The sequence below is a fragment of the Anopheles coluzzii genome, chromosome 2 (assembly GCF_943734685.1).
Source record: "Anopheles coluzzii chromosome 2, AcolN3, whole genome shotgun sequence".
NCBI lineage: Eukaryota > Metazoa > Arthropoda > Insecta > Diptera > Culicidae > Anopheles > Anopheles coluzzii.
Window position 1 is genome coordinate 39346700 of NC_064670.1, and position 17929 is coordinate 39364628.

Sequence of the window (17929 nt, forward strand, 5' to 3'; positions counted from 1 at the left end):
TCAACTATACCTTGGACCATGTTCAACAAAGTTACATCCGACTACACCGCTCATCCGATTAAAACTAACACAACAACCACTACACAACCGGTGTAACGCAACGCTGTAACGCATTTGCCTACGGCTGTCGATAAATTATGTACATCATTTTCTGCTACAAGCACACTTACTGCACCCTTCAACCCTTCAAAGTTCGACTTTAACTCGAGCACAGCCAAAAGTGGTGTTTAACAATTTTCCTAACCTACACGGCCGGAAAATGGGCACCGAAAGCCGCCTTGACTAAGCTTACCCTGGCCCAACAGCTTTTCTTGGTTGGGTCGTCCGGTGTGGCCCGACCTTTCAACGCCAACAATAAAACTCGCTCCCACGCTACTCAAACATACTTTAAAGACCTTCGCTGCCGGTGTTACGATGCTTGTAATACTAATTTTACCTTCTTGCTTTCCTTTTTTCTGTGTGCTACCGGTAAACACGATACACGCCCACACGCACCGACACACCACTTTTGACCGCTCTTCGGTGGCCCTGGACGGGTGGGCTGTCTTTGACTTTAATTTTTCATCGCTCGCTTAGAATAATATTTTAATTCATTCTCACCCGGTCCGTGCGCCTCGAGCGGCTGTGGAGCAGCTAAGCATTGTTTTGCAGTGCCGTGTTTGTGTTGTCGACTCTTTGCGAGCACTTTTGGCGACGTAGTTTTTTACTGTTTAGCGAGCATAGCTGTTTAATTAGATCAGCAGCGTGGAAGTCGTTTTGGAGGAAAATGCTCCCTTTCCTGTTTTTTTGTTGTTGTGTGTGTGACAACACTGAAACAAACATCGGGTGTTTGGGGCGTGATGCTTTAATTAGCTAAAAATTCATGCTCGATGCACAAGGGCTTGGCATTAGCGGGCTGGCTGCCTTTCCCGAAAGGTGAATAGGTATGACAGTTTACGAGCATGCTCCAGGCTCCAGCACATCCTTGCCTTCGGGGATTTTCTGTCTCCCGAAATTCCCGAAGAATGTTGGTTTAAAAAGGGTTGGGAATTTGGAAACGCTGGAATGTTTGCTGCAAAATAAAACATTCCCCCTAAAAAAACATGGTGGACGCAAAAGGGTGTGCACAAAAAGCAAACCGCGGGGTTTAAAGAGCTAAGCACACTGACAGGCTACAAATGGGGAAACAATCGATTTTGAAGATGGTGGAAATAATGTGTACCTTTTTTTTACTTTACGAGATTGTTCGCTTTTGTTTCCTTCTGCTTTCCTTCTATTCCTACCCCCGAGTGCAACTAAATTCCCCTTTCTCCTCTGGGAACAGGTACGATAAGGACGCCACTGGCAGCCATGACGACCCTGCCGAGGCCGCACCAGCCATCGCAACAGCTTCCGCCCGGCTTCCTCGGCGGCTCGGTAATTGGCACGCAAACGCTACGCCGCCTGTCGAGCGATCACGATGGGAACACACCCCGCAGCCTCAGTAGAGGAGCGACCAACGCGCAGTACTACTACGGATGACATCCGGTTCCTTCGCAGCCGGCGCTTATCGCCACGTCTGGTCCGCCAGGAACCGGCACGGGGCAGAGCCACGGCGTCGCGCAGCAGCAGCAGCAGCATCAGCAGCAACACCCGTCCCAGCAGTTGTCATCCGCCTCCTCAATCTGCTCCTCCTCCTCGACCCATCCGGGACAGCAGCAGCAGCAGCATCATCAGCAACCACCGCCACACCCGCAATCCATCCTAAAAAACAAGGAACCAACGATCAGTGAACTGGAGGACACCATCGTCATGTGTCCACCGAATCGAACGTACTGTTTCTAGAACTACAGCATAATCCTGCTAAGGAAGCATCACACCACCACCACCACTACCACTACCGCCGCCGCCGCAGCCACACTACCGCTCCACCGTCCACCGGTCGGTGGGACGAGCGCGCTGGACAAAGATCTGGTGTATCTGTGAGACAAGTTTGCGAAAGCTAATTAAACTTCGTTCGCTCGCACCAACCAAGCAAGCACACAAAACAAGCAAAAAAACGGCAAAACCTTCTTGACCGGCGGCACACGTTTCGAGCGCAAATGAAATGTGTCGCGCACGACCGGAACATTGCCGGACTAATCCGTGGACGGGCACGGCAAAACACAGTCCGCCACTGCCAAGCACAATCTAACGAGTGAGACATTGCTAGGTGGTTGGCGCGGGGCATGATCCTGCAGGGGATGACGCTTAGCATTTGCGAGCAACCGTCAACAACCGGGAGCTTATCGTTTGTCCAAAACAAGACTGGTTCCACTGTTTGGTGGGTGTATGTGTGCGTGTGTTTGCATCACGAGATGTGACGGGTCATTGCGTACCTGCGCGAAAGGGGGGCATGGCGCCCGGCGTGAAGAAAGCATCATCAGAGCCGCGCGGTCTTTGGAAGCTGTACCGTGAGGAAGCTTTAGTGGGATAAGCTGCGGGTGTGTGTGCGCGCGTGTGTGTCTGGTTTTTTGTCTCACAGGTTGACAGAGGGGTCACCTCCCACTAGAGTAGGTTAAAGATGGTACAGCACAACATGCTACTGCAGAGCCCGCGCCATGCGTTACAGTGTGCGGTGGTGCAGTTTTGTTGTATTGTCATTGTTCGAATTTTATCGTAAGCCAAACTGTAACTAAAAGGAAAAAAAACTCTAGTTCGTAGGACGTAATTAGCGCGAATGAAACGAACCATCCAGTGGACGGTGTGAGGGGAGGAGCGAAAGGAAATGTATTAAAATAGTTCTTACAAACCACTAATGGAAAATGGTGCGATGGTCAGCATGCCAAATGGTGGCCCATGGTGCATCAAGCAGAAGGCAATAATTGAAACCCGTTTTAAGTGACCAGTGACCCAGAGGAAGTACACGCGCACGTGACACGTACAACGTGTAAATGTTTGAGTGTGTGTGCGTGTAAGGAAAACAATCGTTTGTGTGCAATTTGAAATTGTTAATTACAATCTAATAAGCGACGACAGGGTTCGACATCGGCAAGGAAGCCAAGTGGAACGATGTCGATGGCACTTCGTCAGCAAACAAGCCGTTGTGTGTTGCCCGTTTGCTGCACGAATCTTTGTGACAGAACTGTATAAATGTTGCGACTATTGGTGGGTGTATTTATGTATGATAAGTAAATCAAGTAATGATGCGAAGCGTGCAGAAGTGTAGGGGTTGTAGTTCAAATTTGTAGGAAAATTCATCGAGCACTCACAGCCAATGGTAGTTGGTGGTTTGCTTGTGGACACCGTCGGGGAGGTTATTCAGGAAACGTTTGCCAAGTGATTTGTTTTTGAAACCCTTATTTTTTACTGAAAACTATTACACCTTTGGCACACATTCTGTAAGGTAAGTGTAACAGATAGGTTGACATCACAGGTAGCGTCAAATCATCATTAGTGTAATCTGTACCGCGTGATCAACCAAAACAAAGCTCCCAGCAGTCCAGACCACTGCTTCTGTGTTGAGACAACTCCAGCACTGCTACCGATTGGACCTTGGCTGGGCGGTACACAGTGTTGTCTGCATCGTTGCGGCACACATGCCAAACACATTCTTGCCATCCAACCTGCCAAAAGTGAATCCCGAAACGACTCGTCTGACAGCTGTCTGTCACGCAAAAACCGAACCGGTACGCCCTCGTTGCAATGCTGATCCAGCAAATGGATCCATTTCGAAATGGTAATCAGGGTAAAGCAAAATGAAAACTACGTAAACGGCGCGATGGGAAACGCGTTTTGCTCGTAACAACAAACTTCAATCGAAAGGCTTCACTTTCTTGCGTGAAACATGCAAATTGTAAAGCAAACCCTCTCATATCGGGGAAAACATTTGTAAAGTGGACGTATTTTCTTTTCCATTTATGACAGTATACACACATTTTATGTTCTGAAAGGATTGATAGCAAAAGAGTGCCGCTTGAGCAGTAAATTCGAAACCGTTTCCTTTAGCCAAAGATGAGGTACCAACATTATTACACAAGAACGTTTGTCCTAAACACAAATGGCAGAGATTTCTAAGGAGCTGATTGCACTGTCGAACAGAACGTGTCGTGAATAGCCTGTCTGTATGTATTTTCCTGTAAACTATAGTTCGGATTTGCGAATACAAAGCAGGTGGAAAGATAGGAACGTAAATTTAAATTTAAAAAATGAATAGAGAAAAAAAACAAATCTTAGGAAAACATTTGTAAGTAAGAGAGCAAATGAAAAGAAATCATGGTTGGAATGAAAGTGTCACGGTAGAAAAATTGCCGTTAAGTTTATTTATTTACCGAAAGTATATTCTATTTCCTTTTTATACAATATTGACGATACACCGGAAAGCAAACACCTTCCACATTACTGCATCTTACACCTACGGAGGGAAGCTGAAAAATCAAAACCAAACCTGTAAATAAAGTATTTTAATAATAAATGTTCGTTGCACCGTGAGCTTCATACAAGATGACAGAACAATGATCATCAACACGACGTGTTTTGCTTCAGAAAAGGTAAGTTCGAAAGGCACATCGTCTGCCAAATGGCTCCAATGCAGTTCTAGCAGCACCCTTAGGTCTATCAAAAGCTAGCACTGCATTGCATAATCTCCCGGGGGTAATACGTTCGAATTACTTGCACAAGCTCTGACTCTCATATTCACTGTGTTTGTTAATATTTTAATGTATACACACATTTTGATCCGTTGTCAAACTATATTAAAATTCTTATAAGATATTTTCCAACGGTCTAATGTTCAAAAGAGTGCCAAACGATTCCAGTACATATCATTACAATGATTTCCAACAGCGTGAGATGAAGCGGTATATGTTGTTTGAATAGTTTATAGAGGCTTTGGCTCCAACGGAGTTCTTTCGCCTCTTAAATGAAGCGGTGTATCCATACAATTATTTGTTTTATCATTTCATTGTAACATTACAATTTTTAGAATATTTAAAAGGTTGTAGAACAACAAATGTCAAGGAAACACAAATTAGTAACACAATCTTGCATACCTTTAGGCGCTTAGCAAAGGGCATCAAAGGCTCTAACTCTGCCTTTGCTATTAAAACGAAATAAGTGTAACACAAACTCTGCCCTTCTAGCTGATTCAAATTTGGTCTAATAATAAAAGCTTCAGACAATTTTGTTAATTCATAACTTCTTCTTCTTCTTTGGCTCAACAACCGTTGTCGGTCAAGGCCTGCCTTTACCTCTTGTGGGTTTGGCTTTCAGTGACTAATTGATTTCCCCCCATAGCAGGATAGTCAATCCTACGTATGGGGGCACGGTCTATTTCGGGCTTGAACCCATGATGGGCATGTTGTTAAGTCGTACGAGTTGACGACTGTACTACGAGACCGGCCTGTTCATAATTCATAACACCTCCCCAATAAAAATAAACCATACTTACCTTTCACATGTCTACGGAAACTATACATTGGCAACGTACGGGGGAAGCATAAGTACTACTGCAACAATTTTATTAACAAGAAAATAAAAACACAAACATTCATCTCAACCTTTCATTTAACCAACCCGAAATGTACCACGAAGCAACTGACGTGCATAGAAGCGACACATTCCCTTTCCCCTCCCCGGTACGATTCTAGTTGGTAAGCATTTTCTTCAGATTTTCAATCAGCACAGCCGCTTCCTGTTCGGTCATTGCGCGACCACGCAGCCGTCCATTCATCTCGTCCAGCGTTGCCTGAATAAAGTCGTGAATACCGTTCGACACCACGTTCGTGATCGTGTTGCGGAAAACGGTCGTGATGATGTTGACGAAAATGTTGGCCATCCAGTCGACGAGAATGTTACCGCGGAAGCGAATGTTTAGGTTGCTGCAATGGAACGCATCGTAACAGAACAGTGTTAGCTCCTTTCGGCAGGTAGGTCGGTCGCCCAATAATCGATGACAAGCTGAAGTAATCACACTGTCAGTGTCGAAACAGTGACACGAATGAATGGATGGAGCTGGAAATTGCTAGCTGCGAACCAACGGCAGCGACAACCCATTTGTGGAGCATTTTGTTTTAATCCAAACGTCAAGCAATGGAAAGCTTTTTGTACAACCCTGCGAGCAAACGGAAACGCTGCAGCTCGAGGCCCGACAAAACACGCCCTCAACAGGGATCAACGGCGACAAGCTGGGCGAAACCGTTTGCAATTTGACGGACCGATCTGGCCCGAATGATGTACTGCGGTAAAGGTGAAGACGAAAAGATGACGATGGCGATTGCGACGATGATTTGTCCTTTATGCTACCCATTTGCTATTTGGCCCCGGCAGTTTTATCACTCGTTGGGAACGAACCCCGTACGCTCGGAATCCTTCCTCGTCCACTGATTGACAGACGTGCCCCTAGACGAACACTATCGAACGAATTGCTCGAATTCCAACCAAGCAGAGCTTTTCAATCTGCCCTACGTACGACAGCACAGCACTTCTGGCCCGCAGCGAGGAAAGGATAAAAATTTATGACGAAAAAATCGACATCATTTCGTGTCCGTATTTGTATTGTTGTACATGCTCACAAAAGAGGATAAGAGATGTATGTGTGTGTTTGTTTTTTCGTTTGTATTCGTGTATGTATGTTTGGATGTATGTATGTTTGAGTGGTATTATTTTTACCACCACTACACATCGAACAACACATTCCGTGATCGGTAGCATATTTTCCCACACTAAAAGCGACAAGCAGCTTCACTTCCGTATTCCTGTTGCCCTGCCACCTTCCACCGATGCCAATGAAAAGTAAATAAAACGAACAATAAAATAAACTTCCCCGATAATATCCAGTCCGACCGGAGTGGCTAAAGATCACGTTTGTCCAGCAATGGGCACTTCCATCACTTGCGAGATTCCGCCTGTCGATAATACGGAAACTTTTGCAAGGCGAATGAGTTTTGGGGGGCACAGTTTTTTATGCCACCCAAACCAGCATCAGTCCCCCCCCCCCTTCCAGCGCTCGGACGCAGTAACTTCCGGTCTCTCCCGCTACCAAACTAACACGTGCTGAACGGTGCAGTTTTGGCTGGAAAACTTTTTTATCTCGATCTCGAACGTCAGTTAAGCGAGCGACAAAAAAAACACACACACACATACAGATAACCAAAATGGGAATAGTTCCTCCACTGGGAACCGTGACTGGTGAAGTGCCAGCTAAGTTTAAGCGCACTTTAAATAAATCTCCATTTAACACGCAATAAACACGATCGCACTTGAGCGGTTAGTTTATGAAACATAACGTTTTAAAACCATTGCAGAGGTTTGTCTAGAAAAGTTGCTTTATATTGTTCCGATTCTCGTTGCGGTGCGATCACTTAAGTGCTACAAAAATGGGTTTCCCTTCAATTATGCCCATTCAATCAGGTTAACAGCATGCTAAAGCCCGTTCCAAAGCACAACAACCACTCGGCTTTGTGTGATTGTGCCCGCACTGCCAGTGTCAAGTGTGGCGCATTGTGTCTGTGTCCGTACATTATTTGCAAGCATCGGCATCCCTCCAGCTCACACGCCCGGTCCGGGGGTTTCGTACGGCGATTAAAGCGGCCTCTCGTTAGCGGGCTTGGATGGCTTTAACAGGCAGGACCAAATCAACTGACCGCTTTTTACCGAGCTCGGTGACATATGTGGCTGTCTGTGGCCGCTATAAATATGTTATCCCACGCTTAATATTTTATGATGCCGCTCATAATGACTGTCCAAAGCAATTGGCCACAGGATCAGCCGGCAGCAGCCCGGGCCCGGGATCATTATTGACAGGGGCGTGAATTATGGATGCGGTTGTACGAACAAAATTAAACAATCAAAGTTTACACTCATCACTGCCGGGCGATCGATGCGATGGCGTGGTTTTGTTCATGAGCCTTTGTTCGGCTTTTGGTAGAAGCGTTTTTCTTAAATACAAGATAAATAAATTGACAAAAAAAACACTTTATTGCTGAACATGATGTTAAATAGCATACAATTAACATGCATGCACGAAATATGCAACATTAACTCATGCTCTGAATGTATTCAGAATGTTATCTAAAGAGTCTTGTAAATCATCTTTAAAGTTCTTAAAGTTGAGAAATGAACATATAATTTTAGTACACAATTTTCACAGCTGATTACTTAGAATGCCTTCTTCGAATGATGGCAGTTTTTGAGTTAATATTTTCTTTTTTTAAGGCTTTATTGCTCATTTTTTGTAAGGCTGTAATGTTTTGATTATATATTTTTTTTATTTTGTGTGATGATCAAAAATTCTGATTTTTCGTTCATTATACAAGACTCTTTAAATGGTCATTAGAAATCATGTTATTTGTAATGTAAATTGAATCTAGTAAAAGGCAAAATAAACAATCGCAATTTGTTAGTTGTAAATTTTCTAATTTGACATACTATGCAAAAGACGACAATACTAAAAAGCTCTTATAAAAAACCTTTTAAGACATAATTTTGATTCCTTTGTGTGATTATCTAAAAATAGATCTAGATCCATATCGAAGATCAACAGATCAACAGACAGGCTATCTAAGCTCAACCAATAAATAATGACTGTATGGCCTGAGAACTACATAAATTAATATGTAGAACTACATAAATCAATATGTGACCTTTTACATAATTTTGTTATTAGCTTTTATTAGCTCAAAAACAAAATAAATAATTAGTTAACTATTTTCAAGTCATCACTCCCTTTTTTGTTAAGTAGTATAGTTTAAATACTTCTTTAAGTTTATCTGTTTTAATCTATATCAGCAACTTGCTTTGAAACCATTCCGCCTCAGCACGTTCTCACCTGTGAGTTGCCAAAGTAATTAAAGTACAATAATTGGTTTCAACCGGTGGCAACCCACGTAGCCAATTAATTCAATCATAAAACTTGCCCCTTCCATCTTCCCTGCAGCGTAATGCGTTGCAATCACAATTGTAGGGGATTAATCAATTTGTTGGCATTTAAAACGCTGAGCATACGTGGCAATGGCGCTCATCACTCGGGTAACTAGGGAGGAAATAAAATTGTATGGCAGCCATGCTATGCATACAAAACATTCCCGATAATGACCCCCATACACATGTACCGGCTCGGGGTTACGGCGGCCATTCCTGCCAATGTCTATTTGCCCAAAGGATTCGCGCTCCTCGTTCGCACCAAACAATGCAGCGAACGGGCGCGTGTTATTGTTCGCGCTGAAAAGGCCACGGCCACACCACACGGACCCGTCCCGGGAGTGAGATTGATATCACAAACGAGCACAAAAAGTGGATGAAATAAAAATCTTACTAATTCGATTGCAGCCCACAAAGCCACCGAGGGTGACAAAGGCACCGCGGTGTACAGCGAACATTAGGAACCATGGTTCCGCATGATTCCACTGTCATCGCTCTGTATATAGCCCGTGTGTGTGTGTGAGTGCCCGCCAATGGGTGGCTCTGTGCACATTTGCGTTGCTTATCTTAACAGTTTTATGCTTGTTTATTCATTCTGTTTCCCGGAAGTTTTCCCATTGGTGACACAATCACTGCCCCGGAAGCGATCGGAAGGGGCGATACTACACGCTGGCAGCTTCCATTATGCGCAGCCAAACAGGCACAGAGGTCCCTGCTCTGTGCTGCCACTTTAACTCGACGCTTTTTCCAGTGGGATTAAATGATCGCCCAGTAAATAAAGCAGGCGAATTTTAATATTAAATTATTTTCCCACCACCACCACCAGCGTGCAGCACCGGGTGGAGCTTTAACGCAATGGACTGCCGAGCTGCACGGGAAGAATCAGTAGCCGATAGGGATCGGCAAATAAAAACCTGACCCCCTGTTTGGTGCTACTGCTACTTTCATCTCTTCCCTGGCCATCCGGCCGTTGTTTGAAATTAGCTTCAACGCAGCAGCAAAGCGTAGTGACAATTTCACGATTGAATGATGTCCAATCAGGAGGAAACGATGATTGTTACGTTAGCTGTTCGGGAAAATGAAATTCACACGATTCCGGGATTCTGGGGAAAAGAAATCGCTTCCGCACCGGAGAACGATATGGTTGTTTCCCTTTCTTTCACGCTCAGGCAAAAGACAATGAGTGTAATGGTAGAACAACCAGGTCCAGGTTTTACTGGAGCCCGGTAACAGCATCTGCCGTCTCCGTCCTGACTGGGGGGGTTTTCCTTCGGTAATCTACCACCCGTATCGTATGGCATGCTTGAGTGTTTGGCTCGAGGCAAATCAAGTCTACCGTCCGGATTTCACCCGGCGCGTTAGATTGCGTCGTTAAAAAACATCCATTTTCTGTCACTCCCATTTTCCTCCCGCTTCCCTTCCCGTGAACCAAAACTCAATACGCAAACGGAAGAGCGAGTACGTTGGATGTAAGAAACAGCTTAACAGTTTCAACAGGCAAAACAAAATTGCACTCGAGACACTTTCCATCAAACTGTATGGAAACGTGAACAACCCGTTGCCGGGAGCTTTTGCCACACATGGCACACACGCACGCACATGCCGAAGTTGAACGAGCACTATTGATTCGGTGACGGTGACAATATCCGGTGAGCCAAATATTGGAAACCAAGACACTCATTTCACTCACAAATTGATATTGGCTCAAACAGTGTAACGCACGATTGAAAACAATAAATGTATGAAATGTATCGGTGCAAATAAAAGTTAGAGTGAAATTGATTGCTTGCGCTGAAGGTTGTAAGACGCCTGTACTAGAAGCCCACATACACATATTTAAATTTTACGAGTATCATCGCTTCCATAAAACAGCACTCAATGTTATTCAGTCGTACTGTAAATAAAAAGTAACTCGTTCAACCGTGTTTCAGTGCCAGTTAATTTAAAAGTTTCCAGAGTGAATCACTTTACAAATGTAAGAAGAAAACACACATTCACATAGACACGCACACATACACTTATACATTTCCAAGTAACTCAAAATAAACTTCTCCGCTAATAATTAAATGTTTTGCTGCAACTTTGCCGATCAAATAACTCACACACCGCTCCGATCGTACTCGACTCGAAGGTACAGCCATTCCACGGAAGGGCTGATAGACGGGAAAGGAACCCCCGTCGTAATGTTATGAGAAACGTGAAACGTGATCAAAGAGATGAGAGTGTGCTGAAAGGACGGAAAAAACGAAGAAAAAAAGCCAAAGAAACGATACAACAAACAGGGCGAACACTTACCCCATGTTGGTTAGGCGGAAGTCCTGCATCCAGATGTAGAAATCCGTCAAGTCGATGATGAACTCGCTGGTGAAAGTCATCGTCGCTACATCGACGTCGACGAAACCGGTCGGTCCCAGGTCCATGATGTGTGCGGAGTAGTCGTAGGTGAACTGGCAGCGGCGTACGGAAGGGGGGTGAAAAACAAAGCAGAAGCAAGGAGATGAAGTATTCACATACGATGGGTGGTGTTTGGGTGTGCACACGAGGGTAGATGGTGGTCCAAAACTTTCTGAAAGTGGGCAAAATAATTTCTTCCACCGAAGCACTAGCAAATCTCTACCAAGAAGATTTTCCCTTTTCCCTGTCAACCCAGGTCGTTCCCTTTCGGCGAAACTTGCAGCGATCGGAGAAAAAACTCGCGTTAAGAGCAAACACCTTGGTGGGATTCACGTTTCTGTTATTCCTGCCTCCAATCCCCCTCCCTCACCACCCCCCCCCCCCCACCCTCATACATACACACACATACAATCAGCTCTTCCCTTGCATGCCATCGCACTCGAAGGAGAATGTGGGCGTTTGGGAAAGAATAAACAAAACTTCCCCACCCTTTTCTTCCAATTCGCTCTTTAATCGACAACACCAACCCACAAACAACAACAATAATTGCCCTGAAAGTGTTTGGCACAAGTTGGGAAGGAAAGCCCTACCCCGTCGTCCGGTTGCTGCTTCTCAAAACCTGTGGCGTAATAAACACGGAAAGCTGGTACCCTTTGCATGAGCAGAGGATAAGCGACCAAGGGGGAGTGTTGGAGGGCATAAGCCAACGTCGGTGCGCCACTCTTTAGCACCAGGCGCGTAACCACATCTGTCCATTCGGTCGGGGCGTCAACCGTATCTTTACGGAAAAAATATAATCCACTCACCTTTCGCCAACACCTCGGCATGGGTGTACAAACGCCTCCTACCAGCAAAACAGTGGCAAGGAGCATGGAGAAGATTTCGGGTACACCTTGCCCCAACACGTGACTCAACATTCCACCTCCCTCTAGCACAATCAGCCAGTTTTGCCCGGATCAGGTTTTAATGGCGTTTTGGTTTGCGCTCTCCACCTGCCGACTTGCTCAACTTTCGACACCTTTTACAACATCTTTCCCTCGTGTTTTCTCTCTCTCTCTCTTTCTCTCTCTCTCTCTCTCTCTCTCTCTCTCTATCTCCCTCTCTGCCCATACTGTTGTTTCTTTCACAATCCCCTATTTTCCCCCCGCTTTCTTACAACGCCGTAGGCCATAACGGGGCACACCACCGCATTAACCGGTTCCGTCGCGGCAAGGGAAGGCTTTCCTCAAAGGCAAAGAAACGGCAACAACAACATCCAACACCCCAAAAAAAGTCACACTCACACACGCGTGCGATGAAAAGCAAATTAAATGTGACTCGTTTCTCGGTATCGCATATCCGAGGTAATAAATTTTCAAGCATTGTTTAATCACATGACGACGAATGTGGTAAAACGGTACCGCGTCTAGTAGTAGCAGGCTTTCGGTACGGAGAAACTTCGGCACGGTAAGGTTCTCCGCTTTCGGTCCTTCTCTTTTTCGCGGTGTGGGGAAACTTGCCATCACTTTACGGGGACTTTCATTTTAAAAAAATAGAGAAGGAAAACAAACCCACTGTGCGTAATTTCCTCCGTGCGGTGTACTTTAACGCACTTTTACACTTCCCCCGACATGACACCGACGAGCATCTGCGATACTCACCTGAACGCACGCACGTCAATGTGTTTGTGTCTTGTGGGAAAGTCGTTAGAATGATAAATTTAGACAAATTCATTTTCCAGCCAACGCAACACAGTGGGAGCCAACGCTAGGTAGGGGGAAAATTCCCACCAGACACGGCACACGCCGCATGTAGGAAAGCCCGAGTTCGGTGCAGAGAAAATAAGAAAAACATATAAATTCTTCAGCTTCCTCTTCCGGCGAACCACACACAAACACACCGGGGAGGGCGAGTGGTACCGTGCTATGGTTGCAGCTTCATCATAAAAGCTCGCTCCTATCGCCAAGCAATAAAGACCCGAACCCGTTATCCGCAAGAATTTTCCACGAATCTGGCACAAGGAAATAGCAAGTCTCGTCTCATTCGCATTTGACGAACTGTTGTGTCACGGTGCAGGTGACTCAATTTCTCAGTCCCGAGGCGAGTACCCTTCTAACGAGTCACTCGTTCCATGTTCCCGCGAGCTAGGTGCTGGTGCTGCTGCTGCTCGTTGAATAAATCACACTCGCATATACACCTTCTTCCGGTGGATGCTTCCATTTATTCCATACAGCGAAAAGCTTTACCGATCCAGATCTTGCACTAACCCTCGCCACGCACAGGATTCTCTTGCAAAAACCCTTGCCAAACGACGGGTATTGAGGATGAGTGGAAGCTCCACCACCTTGGGTATAGTCTAGGGCGGTCCTGGTGGCGTGGCGTCGTCAATGCACACCCGCACTAGCCTCCTCTGAGGGCGTAAGAATAATTTCTTGCTTTTTGAATAATTCATTTCGCTAGCACACCACGGGCGGACCTGTTTAACGAGGCACACCGTTGGTACATCTTGACGACCACGTCGACGGCGAGTTGACGATATTGAATCTTATTTTACGCCTCACTGCAATACCGGTTGCCTGTGGTTTGTATTGTTTGACGTGAGATTATCATACTATTACTTGCAGTATTATCATACAAATATTTTCGTTGCAAAGCAGTGGGATTGAAGGTTTTCTGCTATTCGTTCCAATTCATCAATCAAACCTTGCTGAGAACAATTTAGCAAGAATAAAAGAATAACTGCCAGCTTATGAAAAATCTATAACAAAAAATACTAATCATTCGTTAATCAAATTATTTCATCTTAACGTCTTCAACCATGAATCATTAAACTTTCGACCCCTGGTAGAGTCTTAACATGGTAGATGACTTAACATGCGACAAAATAACATGCCCTTCCCAACTTAGTAAGACTACTCCAATGAATGATAAAAGGATGATACAATAGTATCACATAAATAAACCGACTGTGCCACAAATATCCAAGGCCTTTAAAAGTAAAGACTACAAAAGCCTCGACCGACATAACCCGGCTTAAAGCACTTTCGTTTGAAATCTATAGGATTTGGCCAAATTATTGTTTCCGTTTTGTTTCGTTTTATAACAGAGTACACTTCCTTAAAGTGCTGATAGACAAGAGTGGTTTAAGTGCTCTAAAATACGTCCCAAACCGCTAATTAAAAGTAATAAAAACGTTTATCCTGTTAAGATTTTTACTAAAGATTTACTCAAGATCGTTAATTGGTGCAGTTCAGTTGGAAAAAAACAAATCCATTATTTTCTGATATGTGTTCAAACTTTTGGAATTCCTTAGGATTAATGAGATAAACCATTCGTTATTATCGCTACCAATGATTACAACATTTTATCACAAATATTATTCAATTTGAACGATATACTTAGAGTAATTGTATTTTAGTACTATTCAACTATATTTTGGTATTTATCACGATATTATCATTAAAAACAAAGCAAAAAACAAAACAAAAACAAGCACGTTATAGGCATGGTTGGCAAATCAGCAGTTCATTCCATAAAAAAATAATTAAGATATTTTTGAATCCGACATTTGCATATCCAGTTGAACGGAAAATCTAAGTCAAGTAAACCTTTCCCTTCCAGAATTAAGTATACTGCTTTTGTTATGCATTGTTTCATCAATATTTTATCAATCACTCAACATATTTTTATCAATCAAAATCATTCTCAGAAATGTATCAATCATTGCGTTACGCAGAGAATCGTTATTATGACTTTACCGTTATGCTGAGAAAACTGTTTTTTTTTTATTTTAGCCAGAGCGAGTTGGGTGATTGATAAAATTATTGTTGGACGTAAATTAATACACTTTTTCATTCACTCTATAACGTCACACGGTAATAAATGACTCCTCATGAAAAAAACTACCGAAGTGAAACGGAAATATGTTCGACAAAAAACCTAGTTCAAACATAATTTACGCGACTCTTCGTAAGGTAGTAATCAATAATCAGATAATCAAAAAAGAATAAACGATTTTACTTTTAATTTTGTTTTTGGCAAGTGTACCAAGAAAATAAAATATGGTAATTTACCTAACCTGGTCAGCACATACGCATTTAACATACATGTGCACATACTATTTCCGAGCTACATGCCTGGTTCAAACAACCATACACATTTTTCGTCAGCCCTCATGCACTTTGTACTGATTCAACGCCCTACCGAGCGACTTTCCAAGAAGCGGACCCAACTACCAACCCAGACGTTAACCAAATTCTGGTGAACAGTCCTTCCTCGTTGCACATTCTACCAGTACACATTCCTCGTCATACTTACACCGAGCTGTCGAATGTTGGCTCCGACGGCGACGCGTAGCAACTGACGGTCGTAGTGCATCATCGCATTTCCATTGCGGCCCACACTGTGAATGGTGTGGAACACGCCGTTGGTAAGTGCCAGCTCGCCATGGTAGGTGATCAGGATTGGGCGCTACACGGGAACAGAAGGTGAACGTGTTATCGAAGCAGCAAGCAAAAAAAAAACACGGAAACAGCCAAAACTAAAGCACAGGGCAATTCTTTTTCAATTTATACGTACATGCTCAAATCCTTCGACCACATCGGGCAGCGCCATGGGAACCAGATGCGTGTTCATCCACGGTCCAACTTGAATCATCACCACGTCGATGTAGTTGTTCATGTTCGCCGACATAGCGGTGTTGCGTTGCCTGGAAACGAGGAGGAATACCGTTTAATACTGACAGCAACATTAGCTCAGATACATTTGCAGCCCGGGAAGATGGATTCTCAGTATGGTAATGATAAGAGAATGTTTCTGAAATAATCTCGCTATTATTTAGGTAACAAAAACCGATAAAAGCTACCCTTTATGATTTCAAACATTTCTTTCAACAACATTTGTGAATTAAAATTAAATATTCCATAATTGATAAGTTGTTGTAAAAATAACTACTCTTAATTATTCATGAAATAATGTCATAATGTCGAAATAATGTTGCCGGTCTCGTAGTACAGTCGTCAACTCGTACGACTTAACAACATGCCCGTCATGGGTTCAATCCCCAAACAGACCGCGCCGCCATACGTAGGACTGACTATCCTGCTATGGGGGGGAATCAATTAGTCACTGAAAGCCAAGCCCACAAGTGGGTACAGGCAGGCCTTGACCGACATCGGTTGTTGAGCCAAAGAAGAAGAAGAAGAATGTCATTAAGTTGCACGACATAAGTACACAACAATTTCTAATTAGTAGTTTTTTTTATATAATATTTAAGCAACTAAAAAGTATTGTTTCAAACATTTTTTTCATATTGATTTTTTATGTATCATTGCAGCCATTGTGAATCTTTTCAATGATATTATTTACGGAATGAATGACATGTAAAAAATAGATTTTTCACAATTTCTCATTCATTCATGTGTGGATCTACGAACTCTTTTGAAAACATGTAATCCCGATTGAAATGCTACACATTTGCTGCATCCAAAAGGGGACCAGAAAATTCATTACTAATTACACCTACGTTCAACCAGGTGTGAACATTTTAATCCATCCTCTGCTCCCATTCCAACCGATACCCGCATAACAAAGGATCGTTGGTCTAATCTTATCGCTTTTAATTTATCTAAGTACGTCGTTCAAAGGGTACCCATGGGCTCGTGTCGAACGTGTAACGCCAGTGTTGTTTCAATGCTGCTTGATTAAAAACAAAGGCTTAAAATTGAGGGTTTTTTTCATGCTAAACTATTTCCCAATTCTACACGCTTATGCAAATATCAAAGACTGAATTTACAAAAACGCAATTTATTGTAGAAAAATATCAGTATCAAATGCAATGATTACTATGTATCAATTCTTTGACAATCTCTTAATTTTTAGAAAATAAACAGCTCTATAAAGAAATAATGACAAAAGGTGAGTAAAAGAACAAAATTCATGTCCATTCTAGAAACTACTACTTTAAACGAAATATGAAAAGAAAATAAAATAAAATGAAAAAAAGGTTTCATTATCATTGTATTAACTTCCTCCTCGCGCGACGAGTGTATCGAAACGGAGAACAAAAACCCTACCCAAGTTTCACTCGGCCCAATCACTGAATGAGTTAGTACCGATTAGACGAAGCAATTTGATTTTATTTTCTGAAATAGTGAACTTTCAAATTGTTGAAATTTTTACACTTCTAATTGTTGAAATTTTATCGAAAAGCATAATTCTTTAATTCTGAATTGTGATGGAACCTTTAAATTGATCACTTTTAAACCACACAACCAGCTTCACTTACACTTCATCTTCAACCTCCGTCTCGTAACCACCAACCGATGCTAGGGCGCAGACGAGCCCGAAAGCCACCAGTGAAAGGATACGCATTTTAAAGCTTTGGGCGTTCTGCTCCTTCTAGTTTAATTTGAATCAACGCACACACACAAACACACTCTGGACAAACTCCTGTCAAACTACTGAAACCCTTCCAAGACGCTCGACCTGTTATTTATACCGAAAATCTTTTCGCCTTCCCCCAAATCCATTCGACCAGGTGCACAAAATACAGGAACGTTCGATTAATATGATAAGGCTTCAAAAAGAAAGAAAACAAACAACACAAAACAACGGTAACCCTCAGTTGGTTGCAGAAATGGGCGATAAGATTAACCCTCCATTCCCTATGCTTCCAACATACCAACATGTGTGCTCATGC

At 43.3% G+C, this 17929-nt stretch overlaps 2 protein-coding genes across 5 annotated transcripts in view; one reads left to right on the forward strand and one right to left on the reverse strand.

Annotated features, from left to right (window-relative positions):
* The window catches only part of LOC120949847 (protein eva-1-like), a 90895-nt gene extending 86484 nt beyond the window's left edge, over nucleotides 1–4411 (forward strand). For all 4 annotated transcript variants that reach the window (XM_049605414.1, XM_040367411.2, XM_049605415.1 and 1 more), the window contains one exon: nucleotides 1304–4411. In XM_049605414.1, coding sequence (XP_049461371.1) covers nucleotides 1304–1500 — 197 coding nt within the window. In that variant the 3' untranslated portion in view covers nucleotides 1501–4411. The remainder of the gene's footprint in view (nucleotides 1–1303) is intronic.
* Nucleotides 4412–5439: 1028 nt separating this feature from the next.
* On the reverse strand, nucleotides 5440–17707 carry LOC120951897 (mite allergen Der f 7-like). Its single transcript, XM_040370897.2, has 5 exons — nucleotides 17516–17707; nucleotides 15808–15937; nucleotides 15547–15699; nucleotides 11152–11303; nucleotides 5440–5816 (listed from the first exon to the last, which is right to left on the reverse strand). The coding sequence occupies exons 1-5, from the start codon at nucleotides 17599–17601 to the stop codon at nucleotides 5582–5584; spliced, it is 756 nt and encodes a 251-aa protein (XP_040226831.2). The 5' UTR covers nucleotides 17602–17707; the 3' UTR covers nucleotides 5440–5581.
* Nucleotides 17708–17929: the final 222 nt, after the last annotated feature.

Bases quoted from the DNA above. Each gene is read 5' to 3' on its own strand.
- LOC120951897 (XM_040370897.2), bottom strand. From the start codon at position 17,601: ATGCGTATCCTTTCACTGGTGGCTTTCGGGCTCGTCTGCGCCCTAGCA. The intron at 15,938-17,515 runs GTAAGTGAAGCT...CCTCGTTTCCAG, and splicing joins ACGGAGGTTGAAGATGAAGT to GCAACGCAACACCGCTATGT. The intron at 15,700-15,807 runs GTACGTATAAAT...GTTCCCGTGTAG, and splicing joins TGGTCGAAGGATTTGAGCAT to CGCCCAATCCTGATCACCTA.